This window comes from Papio anubis, chromosome 16, assembly GCF_008728515.1.
Source record: "Papio anubis isolate 15944 chromosome 16, Panubis1.0, whole genome shotgun sequence".
Classification (NCBI taxonomy): domain Eukaryota; kingdom Metazoa; phylum Chordata; class Mammalia; order Primates; family Cercopithecidae; genus Papio; species Papio anubis.
In genome coordinates, this window is record NC_044991.1 from 48,801,834 (window position 1) to 48,827,363 (window position 25,530).

A 25,530-nucleotide genomic window follows, 5' to 3' on the forward strand; every position below is an offset into this window, starting at 1 on the left:
ACCAAAGAATCCAACAGCTACACATATATGACATAACCTCATTGAAGGGGGTGCAGGAAAGAAGACACTAACTTAAGGAACTTTGGAAACAGTGCTTTGAATGGAAACTCTAAGTGTAAAGTAATTTTAAAGAACTAGACGTAAACACTGTACTGGAGCTGACAAAGTTGTTTCTCATGGTAGAGTGGGTTAATCTGAAACTGCTGAACAGTTAGCACTGAATAAGCAAATGAATGGCAGATGGTTGGGTACATGTTTTTTACTGTTACAGAGCGAAGTTACAGGTTAGTAACGAAATGGCTAGAATGAACTATGTGGTACTTGATCAGATTCAGAGACATTAATATGGATTTATGCTTAGGTTAATATAGATGCAGATGGACAGAATTATAGGTGTGTGAGTGTATTCATGAGTTAGTCTACAAACATATTATTTCGGAGCTCTGTTTGCTGAGGCCTGGCAGTGATACCCAGTAGCAATGAGTATTCCCGGAACCAAATCTTAATTTCTAATACTGTTGGGGTTCCTTGGAGAAATGCCTGATTTGGGGGGAAGGGCAGGGAAAATAAAAGATAAACCTGGAGCTTCTTGTAGTGACAGAAAGTCAGGAAGTGCTCGAAAAATAAAAGGAAGAGGGATTGTGAAAGGGACACAGCAGGCAGCCTGAGAGAACTCTCAGTGACAGAAGCTGGAACCACTTGAGCAGCAAGGCAAATAACATAGTTTTGGCTTATAACCCAAAGTATAAAATAAATAACCATGAGTCCATCCATCCTTATAGATAAATAGATAATTGAATAAGTAGGTAAATGGGAGCAAATAAGCAAGTCTGTGCAGAATAATTCCAACTACTTTATATAGATACCCCGCAACATACACACGCACACCCCAGAAGACAGAGCTTAAATCCCTGCCCTTTGAGTAGAGGCTACACTTATTGACTTGTTCCCAAATAATACAATATATGGAAAGCTAGGGGAGGGGAGTGTGACTGTGTGTATAAGAAACCTGGCAAATACGACCTCACCCAGGTAGTCAGGGCTAACATCATCATTACCAAGTCATGTCGATGATATGTACCCTGAACATCATGTGATGAAATGTGACTTTACTCTCTGGTCTTCCTCTTCAAACCAAATAACCTCTGTTTAAACATGGGAAAAACACAAGAAAACTCCAACTGAGGAACATTCTGCAAAATACCTGACCAGTACTCCTCAAAACTGTCAAGGTCATCAAAAAATAAGGAAAATCTGAGACACTGTCAGAGATCAGAGGAAACTCGGAAGACATAACAAATAAATGTAACGAGCTATCCTGGATGGAACTCTGGAACGCTAGGAGAAAATTAATGAAATCTATAGGAACATGGAGTTTCCTTAATAGCAATGCAAGATATTAACAGAAGGGGAAACTGGATGAGAAGTCTATGAGAACTCTGTATTCTCTTTGCAACTTCTCTGTTAATCTAAAACTATTCTAGAACAAAAAATGTATTTGAAAGAAAAGGGTATACAACAAAAGCATTAGTCCAGGACTCTTTGAGAGAAAAAAAAATAAAGCCTCTGTTTCACCATGGATAGATTTATAAAACATCAGCTCCAGGAAAACTTTGACTTCCTCCTCCGGTTTGAAGTCTTCTATTGTACCATCCAAGATGGTTTTGAACTCCTTGCTAGTTGCTCAAAGGTATTTTTCTCCTAAAATCCTGGAAGTCTGAAGTCACAACACTTTGTTCTTTGTTCTTTTATCCACCCCCATCATATTTTCCTGCGAATCCTGTCATTGTCAAGGAACAGCTGACGGTTTTGTAAGTGGTTTGCGATGTCTTTCGATTCCAGGTATTCTTGTGTTATTTAGGTTCATTAAAGGGAACAATTTGTCACTAAGATCCAGGTGCAACCATCGTTACTAAGCCACCCAAAATTCAGCGATGATGTTACACAGAAGTGCGGCCATAGCAAACAAGCTGTATAGTATAAGTATATATACTTAATAAGAATATCACATTTCATCATAAATCACACAAATAATCTTCAGGCTGTTTCCTAATTACAGTTTCAGGAAGTGCCTTCCTCATCTATAAAATTTCATAACCTCAGTTATTATGTGTCTTCCATATAAGGGTAAAAAAATGTACACCCATTTCTAGTTATGTTAATACTTGGGCGACAATGCCTTCTGGTTTTGAAAATCATCTGAATAATGAATGTAAAACAGTAATAAATATTATTTTTTATTACCGAACAGTTATAGAGTGTTAAATTGTAATTATCAGCTCATCGATAGATGGTTGGGGCTTATTATTTAGGTAGAAGAAGCAGGGGAAAGGGATTTGCCTGTAAACTGGTAAATGAAACAGTGATAGCCTATGTAGTCTCGTACGTGGCTTTTTGGTGGTTAATTGATGTCTCTATTGAGATAGGTAGGAAAAAAATTGCAATTTGAGATTATTGTCTACTATTTCATTTATTTCACCACTGCAGTTAATCGACAATTTTTTCTTTGTCATTTTGTATTAAGTGTTCCTGGGGTCTTTTTCCTTCTGTAGTTTAATTTGGATGGAGTGGGGGTGGGATGCCGCCGTCAACTTAAAGTCATGAAATATTTTCCTCAAACAGTATTCCTTTTATTATCCCCAGACAATCGTTAGAGGAAACAAACCCTGCAAGGAAACCTCCATCAACGGCCTGCTAGAGGATTTTGACAACATCTCGGTGACTCGTTCCAACTCCCTAAGGAAAGAAAGCCCACCCACCCCAGATCAGGGAGCCTCCAGCCACGGTCCAGGCCACGCGGAAGAAAATGGCTTCATCACCTTCTCCCAGTATTCCAGCGAATCCGATACTACTGCTGACTACACCACCGAAAAGTACAGGGAGAAGAGTCTCTATGGAGACGATCTGGATCCGTATTATAGAGGCAGCCATGCAGCCAAACAAAATGGGCACGTAATGAAAATGAAGCACGGGGAGGCCTACTATTCTGAGATGAAGCCTTTGAAATCCGATTTCGCCAGATTTTCTGCTGATTATCACTCACATTTGGACTCACTGAGCAAACCAAGTGAATATAGTGACCTCAAGTGGGAGTATCAGAGAGCCTCGAGTAGCTCCCCTCTGGATTATTCATTCCAATTCACACCTTCTAGAACTGCAGGGACCAGCGGGTGCTCCAAGGAGAGCTTGGCGTACAGTGAAAGTGAATGGGGACCCAGCCTGGATGACTATGACAGGAGGCCGAAGTCTTCGTACCTGAATCAGACGAGCCCCCAGCCCGCCATGCGGCAGAGGTCCAGGTCAGGCTCCGGGCTCCAGGAACCGATGATGCCATTTGGAGCAAGTGCATTTAAAACCCATCCCCAAGGACACTCCTACAACTCCTACACCTACCCTCGCTTGTCCGAGCCCATAATGTGCATTCCAAAGGTAATGTTTGCTACCTCCTTTCCCTGAAGTGTACAAAAACCTCCACAAGGGTGGTGCTGGGATGACCTTTTTATACGATCAGATTGCCAAGTACTTGTTTGCCTTTTAAGGGAAAATTAATATCAAAACCCACCCTGTCTCCACTTTTGAGGCCCCAGGGCAGAAGATTTAGGATAAGGCATATATATTCATTAAAATCAAAACCTATCTTTTGGGCCCTCCTACCTGGTTTCTCATTAAAAGGCAAATAAACTTATTTATTTGAAAGATATTCTGATATATGAGTGATAAATATGATGTGACTGTATTTCACTAAGTTTCCTGTTAAGGAGTGGATCAGTCATATAAAATCATAGAGCATTAGATCAAGTCATACAGTGGTTCCTATATCCTGGCAAAGTTTGCATGGACCTGCCAGAAAGGAAAGAAACTCAGGATGACATGGTAATTTTTAAATAAAGCTAATTTTATTCAACTCAGGGGATGGTCCTTCATATTAAGAGTATGTACTTTTTTACTATATTTGATTTGAAATATTGGTTTTTGTAAGAAATTTGGGGGTGACAGATGGTTGCTGGACCGCTGGAGCATTTTTGTCTCCTTTTTACTTTGTTTTGTTGTAATTCCTCTTTTAAATTTTGTTTAAATGTTAGCAGATCCAAGTGTGCTTTCAAATTTGACTGGTCCATGATATCCTAAAGTTTGGAAATCACTGCCGGAGAAGTTACTGAAACTAAATCACAGACAAAGGTCTATGGGTCCAAAGGTCTAAAGTCTTGGAAACTTCCTTTGAGAATGTGCAAGTGATTTATTTTTCCCTGTCATTTAGAAATGTTTTTGCTACCTTATCTGTCCAGCAAGAGTGAACATGGAGCATTGGGTGTGGATTGTGGATTACATAGAGGTCTTGAAGCAGGTGAGAGGGACGTGCCTTCTCACAGGGCAGTCATGTACCTTATTTATACCAAACTCTCGATAGTTTGGTGAGCAGCACAGAAAACTCTGCAAGCCAAGCCTGCCTGCATTCACCTGCTTTATTGATTATAGATAGTCGATATTTTTCCTTTGCTTCTTATTTCTCATTAACCTCATCCGAGATGTTGAGGAGAAGTCATTTAAGTGTATTGTTGGAGCTACTTCAGCCATTCTTTAGAAGAAACAAAAAAGCTACCATCTTAGTTCCCAAGATATAGAATTAAAAACAAATTTTGATAAATAAAGGCCTGAGATATGTTCCCCATTTCTTGTGCATATCACTTGTGCATTTCTGTGAGTGATATGGAATAAATAAGTTAACATGTTCGATAGCTGAATTGAGTTACATCCTCAGGCTTTGAACATTGGTGGTTATTTTTTATCTAAGATTTTGTGTGTGTGTGGCTTACCTGCATGTTAAGCTTACTTGCTTACTTGTGTGTTAGGGAGTTGTTTGGGGTCATAGTCACAGAGAAAACATTGCCCAGATGATACTGCTTTTTGGCCCTGGAGGCTTATTTGGCTCCTCCTGGATGTTGGAAATGAATATTGGGTGGGCTACACCTGTCCATAATCCAAATAGTTTTAGAGGTCAAGAGTTTAAGAGCTCTTAATTTGGAGTTTCAGTCTTCTCTCTTTTTAAATTTTTTTTTTTAAAGGATGAACTGGTATCCCTGAGTCCACATTTTCACATAGCATGGGCTTTTGAGATTTAATGTCACCGCCAGCAATCCCCGCGCACTCATTTCCTAGAAGGGGAAACTGAGGCCCAGAGAGTCACATGACACACTTACAGTTTCACAGTTAGTTGTTTGCAAAACAAGGACAATAACTCAAGTCTGGTGTTTCTCTCTGCTCAATATTTTCCTATTACTTGGATATATGTTATTTCGGGGATTCAACTGCATTTGCCAAGAAAATCTGTGAGAAGTCCCAGTGGCCACCAGAACTTTAAGTGATAGAAGAAGGAGGGTGAGAGGGGTGATTTACTTTAATTCCCTGCAGGTTCCCTCTATCCTGCAGACTTCCAAGTATAAGACAAGGCAGACCTGCCCTGAAATCTGGCTCTGCCAGCCCAGAAACAATGCAATGCACAAACTATTACGGCTCACCAAAAAGAACAACAACAACAACAACACCAACAAAAACTGCATATTCACTCATGGGAACTTCTACCAAGGGTGTTCAGCCCTTATAATCAGAAATACAAAGAAGCAAGCTGCTGCTCCATGTTTCACAGGAAACTCATGAGAGATTCATGAGCAGGTTTTGTGTTTTGTGGGAGGATAAGAGGTGGGAAGCAGGTTAGTAATTAAAACGTTTACTTGATTAAAAAGATAACATTTCTCTAAAAAGGCCGCGGTCCCTGTGTCTTTAGAACTGTACTCTTAGAAAGTACCAATCACATTTGGATTTCCAGCTGAGGGAAGAAATAGCGGTCACGACTCAGATGAGTCGGCCTTGCATTGCAGAGACTCCTAGAGGAGGCTGGGTCATGTTCTCACCTCCAAAAATAAAAGGAAGCACAAAACTTGTGGAGGTCTCCAGATGAAGCAGAAATGAGGAGGGTCGTGTGTATGTGTGTGGGTGCACGCACGCGTGCGTGTGTGTTTGACACACAGTTTTACATTTTGTCCTGAAGAAAAAAAAAAAGATTAATGTTAACCCACAGGAAAAAAAAAAAAAACTCCTTCAATATTATCTACCTACTTAATTTCCCTGCTAGCATGACAGGAATCAAGAATGTTATGAGTCTGTTGATGTTGGCCTCCTCTCACTACATTTAAGTGTATTTTGCTGGAACTAAGCAGATGAAACCCTGGGGTTGGGAGGGTGGGAAACAAAGCCAAACAAAAACCATATAGCACCATACCCACCATAGAAATAAAAACTGCCAGAAGTGGAGAGAGAATGCTTTCCATCCTCGCCTGCAGACAAATCTGCCTTCCAGGGAAGGAAGCTAGCTGGAGAAATTGTCACCATGTATTTGACTTTGCTCATTCCTGTGCTCTCCAGGGACCAGGCAGCCACCTACTTGTGTCTTTGTATTGGCCCAGCACATCCGTTCCTTGCGGCAGCCACTGAGAAGCCCCCAGCATAAAAATCCCACCAGTGCATTAAGCATTTGCTGTGTACCAGATACATGCCATGTTTTTTTGAGCCTCACAGATCTGTAAGGCAAGAATTCTTGATCCCTTTATACATATGAGGAAACGGGTTTTGAGAGGCTCAGTGTGCTCACAGCAGAGCTGGGATTCAATTCTTTGGGCTTAAGCCTTTCACCAGACATTGCATGCATTTCCAGTAGCACAGGGGCAGCTTCTGAGGGTGCAAAGCCTGCAACCTGCCTGATTATAAGCTCCTTTTAATACCTGAAGCAATGAAGTTGCATTAGCAGTTAATTAGCAATTAATTTCACAATTAGGTTGCATCATCCCCTTTCACTCTGTGGCACAGTCCACCACCTTGACACTATGAACATTTTGGACCTAGTAATTCTTCACTGTGGGAGGCTGTCCTGTGCATGATAGGATGTTTAGCAACATCTATGGCCTCTCCCCACTATATGCCCATAGCATCCCTCCCTCACTCATAACAACCAAAATATACCCAAAATATACCCAAAAATATACCCAAAATATGCCAAATGTCCTACAGGCAGAGGACGGTAAACTTGGCCCAGTTAAGGACAACTGTTCAATAGCTATCATTTATCAAGCATGCTTTGGCAGTTAAGGGTATGGGTTTTGGAGATAAACTGCCTGGGTTTAAGTCTTGACATTGCCACTTACTAACTGGGTGAACAAGTTGCTTAACTGTGACTCCACTTCTTTATCTACAAAATAAGGATAAAGACAGCCCATGTCTCATTATATAGTATGAGGGTTAAGTAAGTTAATAAATTACAGCATCTTAATTACTAATATGAGTAGTCTACACATCAGTCTACCTGTGGAGCATGTAGATGAATGGTGGCAGTGATGTGAGGGTTACTGTGTTCCAAGCACTGTGCTAAGCATTTTGCAAACATGACTCAACTTAGTTTTTGCAATTCCAGAAGAATTCAGAATCACCTCTGCTCTATAGTTGAGGAAGTTGAGACTCCAAATCTTTATGGACTTCCCCAAGTTTATAAAGGCAAATAACTGAATATAACTGAATCAGGACTCCAAACGAGGTCCCACTGACTACAAAGTCTATGTGTTCCAGAATATTCTCATTTCCACAGAAGAAAATCCAGGGGCAGAAAGGTGGACATGAAGTCTCCAGGCCCAGACACAAATCCTACAGGCAGCCTCACCTTGCTGGTGAAGAACGGGTGGTGACTGACAGGTGGATTTGCAGTGCCCATGGAGTGCTATTTATTCTTCCTGTTCTTGGTAGGATGGAATCCTTGAGAAGTTCCTTAATGTCACCCAGAGTGTAAACTGTGGGCAAAAGCTGGAACTATGGGCTGTAAAGGAAGCATTAGGTACAGAAATCCCTAAGGGACTCACATGCCTTTATTCAACCTTAAGCGGTAGCCTTGTTTGATTTTTTTAAAAGATAATCCAGATTTTCTCACTCATTACAGAAAAACGCAAGTTCTATAATCAGATTCCCTGGATTCAAGCCCTTACTAGCTGTATGATCTTCTCCGTGCATCAGTTCCATCATCTGTAAAGTGTTTCAGTACCTACTTTGAAGTTGTCCTGAGGATTAAGATTAATAAGCCTAAAGGAGTTAGCACATGGCAAGCACTCAGTGTTAGCCATTATTCTCAGCAATATTCTGGTTAGAAGACACACCACCCTATCAGCTAACACCAGCCATAGGAACGTTCTCTCTGTGCCATCTTTTACATATTTTCAAAATATGGGAACAAATTCTGTCACTCTGTGCAGCCTATAAGTACAACTGTTCTCACTTTAGAAATGTGAGTCTCAGAAGGCCAGAGTCACAGAGTCACTGTGTGACTTGCTCACCGCCATGTGAAGCTTCAGCGACTGAGCTGGCCTGAGGACCCCAGTGCCACCCCAGTGATTACTCTGCTCTCTAGAATGGAAATAAAATTCTCAGGCTTGCATGGAAGCCAGATGCTAAACAAGCAAGAACTGACATAGCTATACATCTCCAACCAACCCCTCCACTTCACCCCTGCCATCTCTATAAGGCAGGAAAAGTGACCACAGCTGCAGCCTAGGATATCCCAAACAGATGGCGTAGTAAGAAGTTCTGAGTGAAGAATGAGGGATGTGCTAAGTGCAGTGGCTTACACCTGTAATCCCATTACTTTGGAAGGCCAACATGGGAGGATCACTTGAGGCCAGGAGTTCAAGACCAGCCTAGGCAACATAGTGAGATCTGGTCTCTACAAATAAAATTTAAAAATTAGCTGGGCATGGTGGCACACATCTGTAGCCCTAGCTACTGGGGAGGCCAAGGCAATCCTTTGGGCCCAGGAGTTCAAGGTTGCAGTGAGTTATCATTACACTAGTACACTCCAGCCTAGGCAACAGAGTGAGACCCTGTCTAAAAAAAACAAAACAAAACAACAATAAAAAAGGGTGGGAAGAAAAGGATGGTGTGATTTCCCAGCACTTCCTTCTGGGGTCAACAATACAATGTATTTTCACTGCTTAGCTATCACTTTGCTTTCCCTGGAAGGAAAAAGCACTTGAACCAGTGGGCCCAGTCTTCCCGCATCAATAATTTAATGATTCACTGTTCTTTGTGGTACTTGCTATGTCCAGATTCAACCATGGCTCCAACAACAAAACAGCAACTTCTTTTCTACTGAGGATCCCTGCAGAACTCTGTTCAGAGATCCATTCGGGGCTTGATGGGTTATGGAATGACAGTGCCTAGTGAAAACTGATGGGCTGCACCAAAAATCTGACGGGGAAAGAGAGAAGAACTTGATCCCTTAATATAACAGTGGATATATTTAGATTTGTTTTCATTAAGGCTCATAAAACATCCAAGGACTGACTGAGTGCGCTATCTCTAACATCTGTCCCTTCTGATGGAGACTTTAGGTGTCCTTTGCATATGAATGGACACTTCTTCCCATGAATGCTCTTGTGACTCAAAGTAAATTGTATTTCGGTCATTATGAATGGGTTTTCCCATTACCAAATTAAAAACAAAATGAATTTAACCTAGCATTGTCCGTCCCTACCTCTCTCGGAGGCCCTGACATATTTGAACAATATTCTGAGGCCGCAAACCAATCCCCAAAGACGAAAAGTCCCTCCACATCACTGCAGGCGATGACGGATCGCAGGCCAGAGCAATCTGCTCTGTCTCACTGCTCTTGAATAGAAGATGCATTCTTTGAGTTTGAAGCAGCAACTGCGGGGGGTTAATTGGAAACACCAATTCAGAGGTGGAGGAAGAGCCTGGAATACCCGTATGCCTGAGCCTGCACATCTCAGATTTATTCAATGCTTCATATAGCTAGGCTTTGCTTGTTTGTAGGGTCATGACTTGTCCAACTCTCAGTGTGCATTTGCAGGGCACAACCAGAGAGACAGATGAGTCACAGGGTTTAATGAATCCCATTCCCCTAATTGCCAGTCTCTATCGTGTCCCTACAGAGAATGTGAGTTAATGATTCTCTCCAGACTTCTTACAAGCAGTCGTTTTCCCTTCCCAAAGCCAAGCCTGGTCCTGTTAAATTTTCTTTTGAGTCAAGTCAGGACAATTTAAGATGTCCTTTCCATGCTCAGATAATAGAGGACTGTGATTCACTTTTATCTTGCATTTGATTTATGGAGAGCAAGCAGCACCCAGCCTGGCGTTTTCATTTTTGAGATGAGCAGTCTTTGTTTTATTGTGCTCGGAAAAGGTGTATTGGAGCATCACATTCAGGCTCTGGAACCAGCTGCCTCCCACTCCCTATAACTCACCATCTTTCACGCAACATTCCGAGGTCCTCATTCTGTGGGCGCAGACCCACACCGTGGCCGTGCCCACACACCCCAGTTGAGCACGCTCCAGCCATGGCCCCCCTGCCCTCACAACAGAAGGCCACAGTGACAAATAGATGCTGCTGCAGGATTTTTTTTTTCCTTCTCTTCTTTTTCCCACCCTTCCCTCACCAGGGTTTTTTCTCCCCCCAGCCTTGGCATAAAATGGTCAAATTATGTTCTACTGCAGAATTCAATTTCACAGTTCAGTTAGGTCCTTGATTACACTGCCAAATTCAGATTAATGTGCATTTAACTAACATGGATCAGGGGAATTCTGGCTGACAGCCAGCTGTAATCGGAGCAATTGATAGCTGTGTGGAGTTTTATGCCCCGTCCACCCCAGCGTACCTCTGGTGAAATTGATTGATTAAACGAATTCATTGCTATAATTATTTATAATTTTGATACATCACAAGCCTGTGTCTGACCCTATCTTTAGAGATGTTGAGCTCATTGTAGAAAGGTAGTCTGACTGAGTTGTTAATGGGGATTATTTATTCCCTTATATAATACAACCTCTCTTTTTTGCTCTTTTTCTTTTTTGATCATGTTTGTATAGAGACATGACAAAGCACAGTTTTTAAAGAATTAATTTATATGGTATACAAAAGAGTGTCCGGAAGCTAAAAAACAAGTGTATGTTATTAGCCATTTCAAAAAAAAAAAAGAGGAAATCACAATCACGACTCCTTGTTCATTTTGTCAGTATTTCTAAAGATTCCTGTAGAGAGAATTCCTTGTTAAAATGTATCCAATTTTCAATGACAATTAATGACCTGGTAACCCTGCAGCTAAGCAGTTTAGCAGTCTGGGTGATAATTTGCAAGACGATTGATCTGGCCTTCTCTCATTACATCATGCCATATGGAAATCCCCCTGAAAACTTTGCAGACCATGGTCTCCTTTGTAAGGAGTTACTCGTTCACAAAATCACAGCACTGTTCTCTTTGGAGGGATGGGAAGAATGCCTTTGTTGTTTTTCTCTTACATTGCAGTTTCCCACCCTTGCTCTGCACCCCGTGCCCTTGCTGTAAGGTCTGCAAGGGTAAACTATGTACATAAATCTTTTGGAAATGGTTTGGATCATGGGTGATGAGAGATACATTGGATTTACTTATTAAATGTCGTTCCTTTCACTGGTCCAATTCCACTGCATTGTGGTTTCACTAAATAATCAGATCTCAAATTCATTTCACAATACCAAAGATAGGTCTGCTTCATTTTTTTTTTCTAGAATGTGTTTGTAAATCAGGTCATAGAAAAGATTGCACAGTTTAAGCTGGACTGCTTTGCACATCTTTCTCATGTATATGAACATGTGTGTGTAAAACAGTGGGAATAACAAATTCATCATTTATGTTTTCCGCCTTCCAAATATAGGCTATCACGAGAAAGACAACTTAGAACAGGACACTTACATGATTATGAAAGCCGAAGAGCGATGTGAGAGGGCAAGGAGGTCTCATCACAGAAGAAAGTTTGCACTTTCTTCCTTGAAAGAACTTAAAAGAAAGCCTGAGTGGTTTTGGAACAATGCAGATTTCCGCTTTGACCAAAACAAAAAGGAAAATGATGAATGATGTACATAGATAATCAACTCGTTTTGCTGTGATGACTACTCTTTTTTTTTTTTTTTTGAGCTCATTTCTCTAAGCCAAAACTGTTCAAAACAAACAAGCCAAAAACAATAAGAACAAAACAAAACCCTTAATTTGTCTTTCATCCCCTCTCCTAGACATTATCATCCATCATGCTCTGGTCCAATTCTTGCATTTTGCCCCAGGCTGCCCAGACATCTGGGCCCCTAGTGAAACACCCTGACCAGGCTTTATCTCTGTGGTTGTCGTTATCCCCCGCTCTGCCTGCCCCTGTTAAGACCACATCCTCCCACCCCCATCATTGACGCCTGTCTCTGTGAATTTATCAAGGACCCAAGTACTGAAGCAATTCTGTCTGGATTTGAACCCCAGTTCTCCCTTCTTTGTAGCTTTGGGACTTTTGCATGACCTACTTAAACCCACTGTGCCTCAGTCTTTTTATCTGTAAAATGGAGGAATTGCAGAGCTTATTTAATTGTCCAACTTGAGGTTTACATGCAAGAGTGTACATAGTGTGCTTAGAACAGTCCCTGGCATGTAGAAAGCACTCAACAAATATCAAGCATCATTATTCTTATAAATATTTGTTACTACTGCAAGGATATACTTCTAACAGAGCAGTTGCTTGACAGAAGAGGCCCCACGATGGCTCCTAGGAGAACCCCTGTGCATTTTAGTGAGGAGAGAATGCCCAGCCTTGATTATACAGACCAGGGAGGTGACAACGAAGGTTGGAAATGCCAAGGCAGGCAAGGGAGCCGGCTTGTGGGCCAGTGTGCTGGGTGCCCTCCCACTGGGAATGAAAGACTGACCCCGGCAGATAAACCAGGTTATGTCGTCCCCTTGGAAGTGTGGGGCTGTTTGCCCTGGATTGCTTGGGGGCAGTTTTATCTCCTTGTGCCTCCATTTTATCAACCACAAAATGGGATTTAGTTGCCCCTTGCTTGATTCCCAGAATAAAAGAACAAGACCTGTCGAAAGTGTGTGGGCCAGTGATACGCACCATCATGGAACCCGCATGTGGGTTAAGATCCAACAGAAGGCAATGGTTCAGCACCTTGGTGGCCCCAAATGGGGTCACCCATGCATTTCTCCTTCACAGAGTCAGCTCTTTGTCTTCTGAGGGAAGACCACGTGTTCCCTCACTCGAAGTGAACAGTTCGTTCTCTGATGAGTATGCCTTGAGTTTTATTCAAAAAATTGTCTCTTGTGATACTGACTGTTCCTCAACCATTGCTTTTTTAAGAGTCTGCGCCTCTTACCAGCAGCCATGAAAGACAACAACACCTTTTTGTCTCATGGCCTAATTTTGAAGATGGTTAGCTTTCAGCAAAGAGCTCTGCATTCCATCTTTGCCTGGAAATTGTCCCCTTGGTGCAGGCAGGCTTATTCTTTATACCATACGCCGGCTGTTAAGTGTGGACTCTGATAATGCTGCTGACAGGTGATAAGAAAGAAAAGTGGCCTAAATGAATGCAAAGTGGTGTTTGTGATTCCTGCAGGATGCAGCTTGCCCATTTTTAATATATATTCAGAGATCAATTATACATGCTTGTGGGGAATGAATTCTTTCGTTGAAAGTATGGGAACAAGTCCTCCAAGGAAGACACAGGGCGATAATGGCATCTGATGGCTCCCAGGACACACTTTCAGAAATAAAAGCCAAAAACCCTATTTCCCTTCACACCCTGCCTTGCTGACTAGCCTAGACTTGACTAATCCGAGCTTATTAAAGGAAGAATCCAGTTGTTTAACTTACACTGACACTTCTTTCTCCCCATTCCATCGTACACACACACACATCTTCCTTGTGTAGCACAAATACAGAGGTTTTGAAAATAATCAGCTTGTTTTTGAGTATTTTAACTATACATTGTTCAATATATTACAACTAAAGATACCTTGTCTTATTGCTTTGAGTATTAATGTATAGGAATATATATACCACAGGGGCATTGTATGTCTTCGATAAATGCTAGCTAGTTTGATAATATTGCAGTTACTATTTATTTTATTTTGCATTCTCATTACTGTATAAAGTGTCTCATCACTTTATGTAATAATAACACCAAGTAGAACTTACTGGCCAGTCATTGTTTGAAAACTTAGGTGTGTATTTGATCCTTTAGAGTTCACAGTGACCAAAGGAAGTAATTATTATTATTATTCCATTTTACAGATAAGGAAACTGAGACTCAGAGAGACTGATTTGACTAAAATTATCAAAGTCAGAATTCATCCCTATGCCTCTCAAAAGCATGTGTTGTCTCTGCAACCAGGGCAGGAGGGCAACTTAGCAGCTGCCCTGGTTCCTGCTGGTTGATGTCAAGGCTGTCTAAGTGGTGAATTCGCCTAGTAAAGTGTAGTGTTTTTGAGGCTGGAAGAGCTGCATTGCTCAATGTTCAGCAGGCCAGGCACTGTCATTGTAGAACCAATGGGCAGTGTGGGGGTACTGAGAACGGTGCTATGGTAGCAATTTTAAAGAGCCCACTGTGTGCAGTTCTTGCTCCATGATGTGATAGAACAAGCATCTTCTTATGCAACGTGATGGGGTTGGAGCTTGAAACACCTATTTGCCTCTACCATGTCACCAGATCCGATGAGCAACATGCCCCATCCCACTTCTCAGTGGCATTTGACAGGATCCATTAGCCCTTCCTTCTTGAAATACTTTCCTCCCTTGGCTCCAGGACACCTTGTTTCCTTAGTTTCCTTCCTATAGCACTGGTCACTCCTTCTCTGCTCCTTTCTGCAAGATCCCTCTGCTATTTCTGGTATCTAGACATTGGGGTCCTCAGACCATCTCTTACACATTCAGCATCATGACTTTTAATATGAACTAAGCACTGATGACTATCAGATTCATGTCTTTAGCCTTAAGTCTTCCCTGGACTTGGGGCATGTCTAAGTCTCTTAAGTGACACCTCCACCTGGATGTCTAATCACTCTCTCAAACTTAACATGGCTAAAAGAATTCTTGATTTTCTCTCATGTATTAGCTATCAATATTGCTGCATAACAAATTATCCCAAAACTTCATGGCTTAAAACACACTGCCTCATGAAGCAAAAAATAGTGCTGTTCAACTATTTCCCCCTAAACTTTAAATAGCAAACATTTACTATTTCACAGTTTCTGTAGGTCACAAATTGAGAGGGCTTAGCTGATTGGTTCTGTCTTGGAATCTCTCATGAGGTTGCAGTCAAGACATCAACCAGGGATACAGTCATCTGAAGGATCAACTGGACCTGGAGAATCCACTTCCAGAATGGCTCACATGACTGTTTGCTAGAAGGCCTCAATTTCTAGCTAACTCTTAACAGGAGTCCTCAGTTTCTTGCTGCATGGACCTCTCTATTTTATTATCATTATTATTGAGACAGGGTTTCACTCTGTCACCCAGGCTGGAGCACAATGGTACAATCATAGCTCACTTGCAGCCTTGATCTCCTGGGCTCAAGTGATCCTTCAGTTTAGCCTCCCAAAGCTCTGGGATTACAGGCATGAGCCGCTGCACCCAGTCCTTCCAAAGGATTCTTGAGTGTCCTCATGACATGGCAGCTGGTGACAGCCAAAATAAATGATGTGAGTAAGAGACCAAAGGAGCTTGCCATCATCTCTGCCTTATTCTTTGATCACTCAGATTAATTTCAATGCAGTGTAGAAGAGGACTACATGGAAATATGAATGTCAGGAGGCACATGTCATTGAGAGCAATTTGGAAGCTAATTATCACACTCCACAAGCCTGTTGCTACCCCTGGATTCCTTATCTCATTAAACACCCTGTTGCTCAGGCCAAAATCCTGATAGCCATCTTTGACTCCTGTCTTTCAAGATCTCATCCAATCCATCCGCAAATCCTGTCAGCTCCACCTTCAAATCTTGCCCGAGATTTCACCGTTTCTCACCCCATCTATGATAACTACCCTAATCTCAGCCCACATTAACTGTGATAAGCTGTTGGCATCCCTGTTTCCACTCTCGCCACCAAAGTCTCTCCTCCGCAGCCAGAGAGAGTCAGACCGTGTCACTCCTATCTGCTTAGCAATCCCCAGTGCTTCCTACCTCACTCGGAGCAAAAGCCAACATCCTTGCCAAGGTCTTCATGATCTGCCCCTGGCAGCTTCTCCGTCCATCTTCCTTAGCTGACACTCTCCACTATAGATGAGCTTCTGCTGTTCCTCAAACACTAAGCCTGGGTCTGCCTCAGAATCCTGCATGTGCCACTCCCACTGCCCAAACCACCCCTCTTAGGAGAGGGATCTTGCTTTTTCCCCTCACTCAGCCAGGCTTTTGCTCAAACGGAACGCCCCTCGGAGAGTCCTTCTGTGACTACCCTATCCAAGATGGCATCTCGTTACTTTCAACCCCCTCACTCTGCTTTATTTTTCTTTATATTATTCATGACTCCTGAACCACATACTGTGTATTTATTGGTTTTCTTTATTATTATCTGTTTCCTTCTCTGGAACATAAACCCCAGGAGGGCAGATATACCATTCATTTTGACTCTTGGTGGACCCTCCCCCCTCACACCTAAAACAGTGCATAGCACATCACAGTTGCTCAAATATTAATTTTTGAAATAAATGAATGAATGTGCTGCATGGGAAGAATCAATTCATCTAGAATAGTGTTATCCAATAGCCCTTTCTGCAATTAGGAAAATGTTTTATATGTGTACCGTGTGATGTGGTGACTACTGAGTTCTTAAAATGTGACTAGTGTGACTGCGAAACTGAATTTTTAATTTTTAATGGATTTTTGTTTACTTTAAATCGGCACGCGTAGCTTGTAGCTACTATATTAGAGCAGATCTAGGTCCTTGGGGTGGATGGAAGGGGAGTAGGATAAGTTAACGCCATTCCATTTACACCCAGTAGAGTGACAGAGACTTTCTGGAGCACTGCATTAAGAAACAGCCTGAAGTCCAATCAACAAATCTTTTCTGAGTACCTTCTATGTATCCAGCACTGTGTTGCCATCAGGATCTTCCAAAACAGAGTGCATTGATGGATTAGCACTTTCTGCCCTGGGCAAGGAGCATACCACATGACGAGATGTGGTATCTTTACCATCCAGGCCTCAGCCATTCCAAGAGTGGCCAGAGTTCCTTCCTGATTCTTTCCAGGAAGTGACTGCTGGACCTACACATAGTATCATATACCAGTAATCCCCTCACTGGCTTCCCCACTCTCCTCCACAAAATCCCCTCATCCCACTCTTCCAAGTCAGAGTGGATTTTCTTTGCTGGGGTCTCTTTGGGGTCTAGCCTCATTTTCATTTCACACATACCCCTGCAAAGACTGGTCACTCTCAATTATATTTGTACTTATTTGGTGAGAACATTGCACATGTTCACCCTGTGGTTCACACCCTTAGCACAGGGAGCCATGTTTTCCCCTGTACCTACATCTGCTGTGTTATACATATGTTATACATAAATGTCCATACCAGCCTCTAGTATTTGAATTCAGAAGCATGGGAAAAGGCCTCCTACCCCGGAAGTGTCTCCCCAAAATGCTAGCTGAAAACTAATGTCCTTTAATGAGGGATGAGATTTTTCATTCCTGAACAAGAAAATAAGGCTTATCAAGCAAGCACACCTTGGATAAGATACACGTGAACTAACCTCCTACTGTGGTGCACGTGTACCAGAGAAGGCCCTTCCCTAGGTGTGGCCAGTCCTATTGGTGCCCCAGGCAGATCCTCTCATCCCGCACTGGTGATCCTTATTCTGCCAGCTGTCGGTCAGCTCACTCACCACCTGGCTGTGGCATTCAGATCTAGCATGTGAATATTCTCTATCCATGTCTGTCTTCCCAGGTGGATTATGATCGAGCACAGATGGTCCTCAGCCCTCCACTGTCAGGGTCTGACACCTACCCCAGGGGCCCTGCCAAACTACCTCAAAGTCAAAGCAAAGCGGGCTATTCCTCAAGCAGCCACCAGTATCCGTCTGGGTACCACAAAGCCACCTTGTACCACCACCCCTCCCTGCAGAGCAGTTCGCAGTACATCTCCACCGCTTCCTACCTGAGCTCCCTCAGCCTCTCATCCAGCACCTACCCGCCGCCCAGCTGGGGCTCCTCCTCCGACCAGCAGCCCTCCAGGGTGTCCCATGAACAGTTTCGGGCGGCCCTGCAGCTGGTGGTCAGCCCAGGAGACCCCAGGGAATACTTGGACAACTTTATCAAAATCGGGGAAGGCTCAACCGGCATCGTGTGCATCGCCACCGAGAAACACACAGGGAAACAAGTTGCAGTGAAGAAAATGGACCTCCGGAAGCAACAGAGACGGGAACTGCTTTTCAATGAGGTAAAGGGTGTGTTTGGGTCATCCTTTCTCTCCTTTGTAACATTTATTTCCCATTTCAAAAGTTATACACGTGCATTTTAGGACATTAGAAAAGCACTGAAAATATAAAGACAAAAATAGCGTCCCCTGTAATATTTCCTTCTAGTCTTTTTTCTGTGCACATATATGGCTGTTACCTCTATAAGGTACTTCATGTGTGTCAGCCGCTGTACTAAGCATTAATCTAGTTTGATCCTCACAACAACTCTGTGAGACAGAAAGATGTTATCATCATTTTAACAAGGAAACCTGGACTCAGGTAGGTGAAGAGACCGGCCCAGAGTCAAGCAGGTTGACTGCAGAACTAGGACCTGAATCTCTGTCTAGCAGACTCTAAATCTTATGCTACACTGTATCTGTGTGGATTTGTATATATTTTATACTATTATAATATCATAATATACCCTCCATAAACAATTTTTAAAACAGTAGACCAGGGTCAGTTTGCCAATGAACTATTACTCTTTAGGAACTTTAAAATATTTTTCCTAACTATAAAAATAATGAATTCTTCCTGTAGAATATTTGGAAAGTAAAGAAAATGTCCCACAAACATCCCAGTCAAGTAATAGCCTACATTAATATTTCAGTGTTTCCTTTCTATATATTTCTATTTACAAATTTCTTTTGTTTGAGATAATTCTCTATATATGTAGTTTCATAACTTTCTAAATTTCAATTAATATTAACATGAATACTAATAAAATTAATATCAAATAAAATATATTGAGCTGTATTACTTATATTTATTACTGTAAAATAAATTTAATGACCATTGTAATGGCCTTATAATCTTCTATCATAGATCTGTATCAAATTTATTAAACCAGTCACTGATTTAATAAATTTGAGGTAACTTTATATGTATGTGGTTTTGTGACTTTCTAAATTTCACCTAATGTTAACATTAATACTAATAAAATTAATATTAAATAACATATATTGGCATATATTACTTATTTTTATTAATGTAAAATAAAATATATTAATATATTCTATTAGCTACATGTCAAAACACACTTTTAATAATCTTCTATCATTTACACGTATCATATTTAAAACCAGTCTCTGATTTATACTGTTTCCAATTTGTCACTTTTATTATTTTGCAGTGAGTGTTGTTACACGTAAGTCTTTGGCTTCATATCTGATAATTTCTTAGAGTCCTAGAAATAGGATGAACAGATCAAATGATATGTAAATGTTTTTAGAGAAATGATATACAATGTTAATTTCCAGAAAGTTTGTACCAATCTAGACCCTCACTAATAGTACTGTTTCACCTTCACTAGCATCGTTGATACTGTCATGTTATCTCTGTTCATCTGCTAGACGTGAATAAACCTTACTGTTTTCATTAGCACTTTTATTACTAGTGTAGCTGAATTTAATTTTATGTGGGTATAGGCCATTTTTCTTTCTTCACTAAATCATATGTTCTGTATACAGTTTTCAATTAGGGTGCTAGCATTTGTTTTCTCAATGTGTAAGAGCTATTGATATGTTAAGGAATTAACCCTTCTCTGTATATTTGTTGTACTTTAACATTTACCTTCCACTTTCTCATTTACCTTTTAAACTTATCACTTAAGAGCTCTCAAATAGGTGGGGAAACATGAGTAATTATGTTAGAAAACACATAAAGTATTTTGGAGCAATATTCTTTTAGTAATTTTATGAGAGCACTGAGGGGAAAGATAAGTTTTTGTGGATGACAGATCTAAGTCCTAAAGATATCAAGTCAGGATATCAGTGTTAAATGTCAGTCTCCAGGAAAGCATGTACAATCCACATCTTCTAACTCCCAGAACAATCTGTGGCTGCTTGACCTCTTCGTCTTTCTGTTGTAAGCACTCCCATTCTCTGAGAAGTAAGAAGGTGTTTGGTCCATAAACAGGCACTGTACAAATGCACTCAGCTGCAATTTCGAACTCTGTTTTTCATGGAGGCTCATGTGAAGCCCCCAGTGGCCTCCACACATCTCCAGCTCCCACAGGTGCTTGTTTCTTACACATGCTCCGAATCTCACAGAGAGTTCCAGGTGACTGGGCTTCAGCATCTTCCCAGTCCACCATTCCTGATTTCTGGAATTCATTTTCCAAACCATAATGCCAGAACACACAGAGCAATATGATGTAGATAAACAATTCTGTAATTTATTATTTAACACTAACTCTGAAAACTCGAGTGGAAACAGCCACAGGGCAGCAATTTCTGGAAGCTCTCTCCAGCAAGCAGGCTCCTTAGCCCTTTTAATGTCTATGCCATATTTATTTTTATCTTCAACATATATTCTTTGAATTCAGCCCAAATATCTCTCAGGTTCAACCCATATCTTCTTCTGAGGAGAAATTAAGTTGGTCTTGTGTGGCTTCAGTTCTAATAGATAGTTTACTTCATTCACTTGTGGGACTCGTTCCCTCAATTACTACAAGTTGGTGACCCTTTGCTAGGATAAGCAGCAGAGGACTGTGAACAGTGCATTCTAAAGGAGATCCTTAGGGATATCTGATCATATCCCCACAGACTGTCAACCAAACTCCCTCTTGTGAATGCAAATCTTGCTTTAGTTCTACTTGTTTTCATTTCTCTCTCTGTGTCTCTCCAATGTCAGGGTGACCTGCCATTTTCTCTCAAATTTGCTACCTTGATTCCTTTTATTTCTACTAGTTACCCTTGATGCTTTTTGTCTATAATAGATTTCTGAATAAACTTCCCCACAGTCAGTACCTCTCAATCAGTTTACTTACAGTTGTAGGTGTGGCCACAAGAGAACAAAAAGCAACTTCATCTTCACAAGTCAAAAGTATCTTTCCCATTCCCCCAGGTCGTGATCATGCGGGATTACCACCATGACAATGTGGTTGACATGTACAACAGCTACCTTGTTGGCGATGAGCTCTGGGTGGTCATGGAGTTTCTAGAAGGTGGTGCCTTGACAGACATTGTGACTCACACCAGGTAAGCTTCTTTATTATCCAAATAATTCGAGGTGCTTCTTACTCTTCTCCAGGATAAAGCCTCAGTGACTATGAACTCTTCATAAATTGTGGGCACTTTGGAGTCAGGGAATATGACTACCCTTTCCCCCACATTCCCTGGAGGGCCCATTATGCTATCAGGCATGTATAGTTCATTCATTCGGTTAACGTTCTCCCTGCCTTCAGAAGGGCATTAATACCCATTGATTTAAAATAAGCAACCTGCTAAGAATGAAGCTTCAGTGACAAATAATAGAATTTCCTGTCGCTATATAGATTTAAAAGCGGAATTTCATTCTCCTGAGTTACCCTACCATTGCTGCGTGCTAAGACCACCAAGGATGCCAGGGGAAGGAAGAGACAGGGAGAGGATCACTTGAAGTTTTGTATCAAAATAATGAATCGACGTGGCACACAGAAATTCTTCAATTGTGTTTTAAAATATTCTTGCAAGTAACAACGGCTAATTACCAGCCTATTGCTTCAGCACCTCCCTGATGTGCCAGTTCCAGCCATTTCATTAAGTATTTATTGAGCACCTTTTATGTGTCAGGCTCTTTTGTAAGTGCTAGAGATGCAGAAGATACAAATGTATATGCCTCAGATATATCCCCTCAGGGACATCACTGATGAGAAAAACATTCTAATACCTATATTGATGTATTTTGATGTAAATTGATCTATATTGATGTATATTGACCTATATTGATGTATATTGATGAGAAATACATATATATGTATTTATATGCATACATACACATATGTGTGTGTATATATATACATATATGTGTGTGTGTGTGTATATATATATATCTCTTCCTAATTCTGCACAGGTATTACAATGTATTTCTCATATATATGTATATATATATATGTGTGTGTGTGTATATTTTTATATATATATATATATATAGCATAGAAGGATACCTAAATGTCTCTATCAGAAAGAGTCAAGAAATATTTCTATTTAATATAAGGTGACATCTGAGATGGATTTTGAGAGACGAATAGGAGTTTACTAAGAAGGCGAGTAGGAGGAAAAGGGCACTGAAGACAGAGGAAAGAATATGTCCTAGGACAGTGCCTCTTCAATTTCGGTGTCCACATAAATCACTGTGGATCTTATCAAAATGCATATCCTGACTCAATAGAGAGGGGTGTAAGACTCTGCATTTATGGCAAACTTCCAGGCAATGGCAACACTGCTGGTTCATGGACCATACTTGGAGAAGCAAGGTTCTGTGGAATAGACATACAAAATAGCATGTTACATTTGGGAAACTTTAACTTTGGTTTTGATGGTAAATAAAATGCCGAAAAGTTAAGAAAGGGTTGTCATGAGGAAGAGGTATTGAGTATTAGCTGCTGTTATTGAAATGGTGCCTGAATCAAAAGTGGATCCAGGTATCTAATAGGTGGAAAGCAAGATAACAAGAAAGTACTGGGAAACTCTGTGAGGGATAGAACATGCTGCTTTTTCTCCACTAAAACGAGAGGTTTCGTGACTCTACAGTTCTCAGTCTGGAGTAGGCCATCTCAAAATGAAGTGTTGTGAGTGTAGACACTGAACATTTATCACCAACAATTCAGCTGGCAGACTCTTGTTGGTGTAGCAATAAGACATGCCCAACAAAAAAACACGTAAGATCATCTTAATGATAGTAGAAACAAATATACTGGAAAGATCTAAGCCTAAGGCAAATATGATATACATTTTTTGCTTTTCGCATATAAAGCAAAAAATAAAAATATGTTCAGGGGAGACGCTTCTTTCTTGCCTTCCGGAGCTTCATGTAGCCACTCAGGTCTCCAGCTCTACCTTTGTCAAGGTTCCTTTCCATTCTTATTTTGTATCGGTGGAAACCACTCAAGAGAGTGTGTCCCTAAAATCCTCTGTCTTTTCTAATTTTCTCATCCAGGATTGTCAACTAATTTCCCTTTTAAAGACCCACTAACTCCAGAGACAAAACATTAATTGTGTGTCAAGGAACACCATGAATATTTGGTATTCGAAATCTTTTTTTTTTTAATTTTATTTTTTTTTGAGACGGAGTCTCGCTCTGTCGCCCAGGCTGGAGTGCAGTGGCCGGATCTCAGCTCACTGCAAGCTCCGCCTCCCGGGTTCACGCCATTCTCCTGCCTCAGCCTCCCGAGCAGCTGGGACTACAGGCGCCTGCCACCACGCCCGGCTAATTTTTTTGTATTTTTAGTAGAGACGGGATTTCACCGTGTTAGCCAGGATGGTCTCGATTTTCTGACCTCGCGATCCACCCGCCTCAGCCATCCAAAGTGCTGGGATTACAGGCATAAACCTCTGCGCCTGGCAGGTATTTGAAATCTTAAACTGATAATTCAGAGAGTTTCTAATAGTAGATGCTGAATAACTGCTTTAATGAATGATTTATTGATCGGCTGATAAAACATGTAACCCCTTGCAACTCCAAGTGCTGTCTGAGGACCTGGAAGCTTGTTAGAAAAGCAGAATCTCAGGTCCTACCCCAGACCAACCAAATGAGAATCCATGCTCTAGCCAGATGCTCAGGTGTTTCTTATACATACTGAAGTGTTAGCACTAATCTAACATCTTGTTAAGTAAGATCCTTCTAACTTCCAGGAAACAAAGAGTTCCAGAAGGGAAACGAAAGTGCCAAGCACCATCCAGCTTTTTATATATTTATCATGTAACCATCACATATTTCTATGAGGCAGATGCTGATGTACCTGTCTGCCAGGTGATGAAGCTACAACTCAAAGAGGAAAATTATTATTGGCCAGGCATGGTGGCTTATGCCTGAAATCTCAATACTTCAGGAGACCAAGGCAGGAGGATCACTTGAGGGCAGGGGTTAGAGACCAGCCTGGGCAACTGAGAGACCTTGTCTCTATAAAAAAATTTTAAAAATTAGCCGGGTGTGGTGGCATGTCCCTGTAGCCCTAGCTACTCAAGAGGCTAAGACAGGAGGATCACTTGACCCAGAAGTTCAAGTCTGCAGTGAGCTATGATTGCGCCATTACACTCCTGCCTGGACAACAGAGAAAGGCTCTATCTCAAAATTTTTAAAGGTATCCTTCTCAAGACCACACATTTAATAACTGATACAGCCAGGATTTGAATTTGAAGTTACTCTAAAACTGAAGCATTTTTATTCCATGCCAAACTTTTTTTCTATACAAAAGAAGTAGAAGTAGAAATACACCAGCCATTCTCCAGTTGGCAGTGTTAATTTCAAAGGCATTGGATTAGGAAGTATTTGTCACATGTTCCAGTCAAATGGGATATTTCTGTTAGTGACTAGGGGTTAGATTCAAGTAATTTTTGGTATAGTCGACCTGTAAACAATCTTTATACCTGCTTCAGGTAACTCAAATTTCATGGAATTCAAGAGAAAATAATTTTATTAAAGATGGTGGTTCTTGGTTCTGAATTAATTTGAAGGTATATGTGAGCTTGTCCCTGCTGCAGATACTCTAAACCTCTGAGGAATGTGTTTTTCCACATGTGAAAATGGTCATGTGAAAACCACTCAGGATAATGACCAACATACCACAGAACACAGAAGTTGTCAGTTTCCTCTGTTTCAGGCAAGAACATTTCTTCTTATCTGCCTTCATATGAGACTGGTGCTGTGGAACGCCCCCCCCCCCCCTTTTTTTTTTTTTTCTGAAACAGATCCTCATTCTATTGCCCATGCTGGAATGCAGTGGTGCACTCTCGGCTCACTGCAACCTCCGCCTCCCAGGTTCAAGCAATTCTCATGTTTCAACCTCCCAAGTAGCTGGGATTACAAGCACGGGCCACCATGCCCAGCTAATTTTTTGTATATTTAGTAGAGACAGGGTTTCGTCATGTTGGCCAGGCTGGTCTTGAACTCCTGACCTCAGGCAATCCTGCCACCTCAGCCTCCCCAAGTGCTAGGATTGCAGGCATGAGCCACTGCACCTGGCCAAATCCTTCTTGAAGGGAAGGATGTGTTTCTTCATACTCATCAACTTTATACCTTTGATATTCTCCTAATTGGCTACCTCTTTATACCTTACTTTTGAATCCCATCAGGATTTTCTAGCATCAGCTAGACTGAAATGAAAATTCAAAGCCATTCATTTCCTTATTCTGCTGACCTTAGATTTACCTGGGGTTACTGGAGTTTTACAAGGTTGTCCTTAAATTTGGGCTCCGGTCATTTATATCCTCTGTCTCTCCTGGCAGCCTCCTCTGTTTGTATGATAGTTTGCT

At 41.3% G+C, this 25,530-nt stretch overlaps 1 protein-coding gene across 1 annotated transcript in view; it reads left to right on the forward strand.

Moving 5' to 3' along the window:
- PAK5 (p21 (RAC1) activated kinase 5) overlaps window positions 1–25,530 on the forward strand; it is a 304,085-nt gene that overhangs the window by 256,576 nt on the left and 21,979 nt on the right. The window contains exons 4-6 of the mRNA XM_003905067.2: window positions 2,644–3,429; window positions 17,785–18,276; window positions 21,143–21,276. Coding sequence (XP_003905116.2) covers window positions 2,644–3,429; window positions 17,785–18,276; window positions 21,143–21,276 — 1,412 coding nt within the window. The remainder of the gene's footprint in view (window positions 1–2,643; window positions 3,430–17,784; window positions 18,277–21,142; window positions 21,277–25,530) is intronic.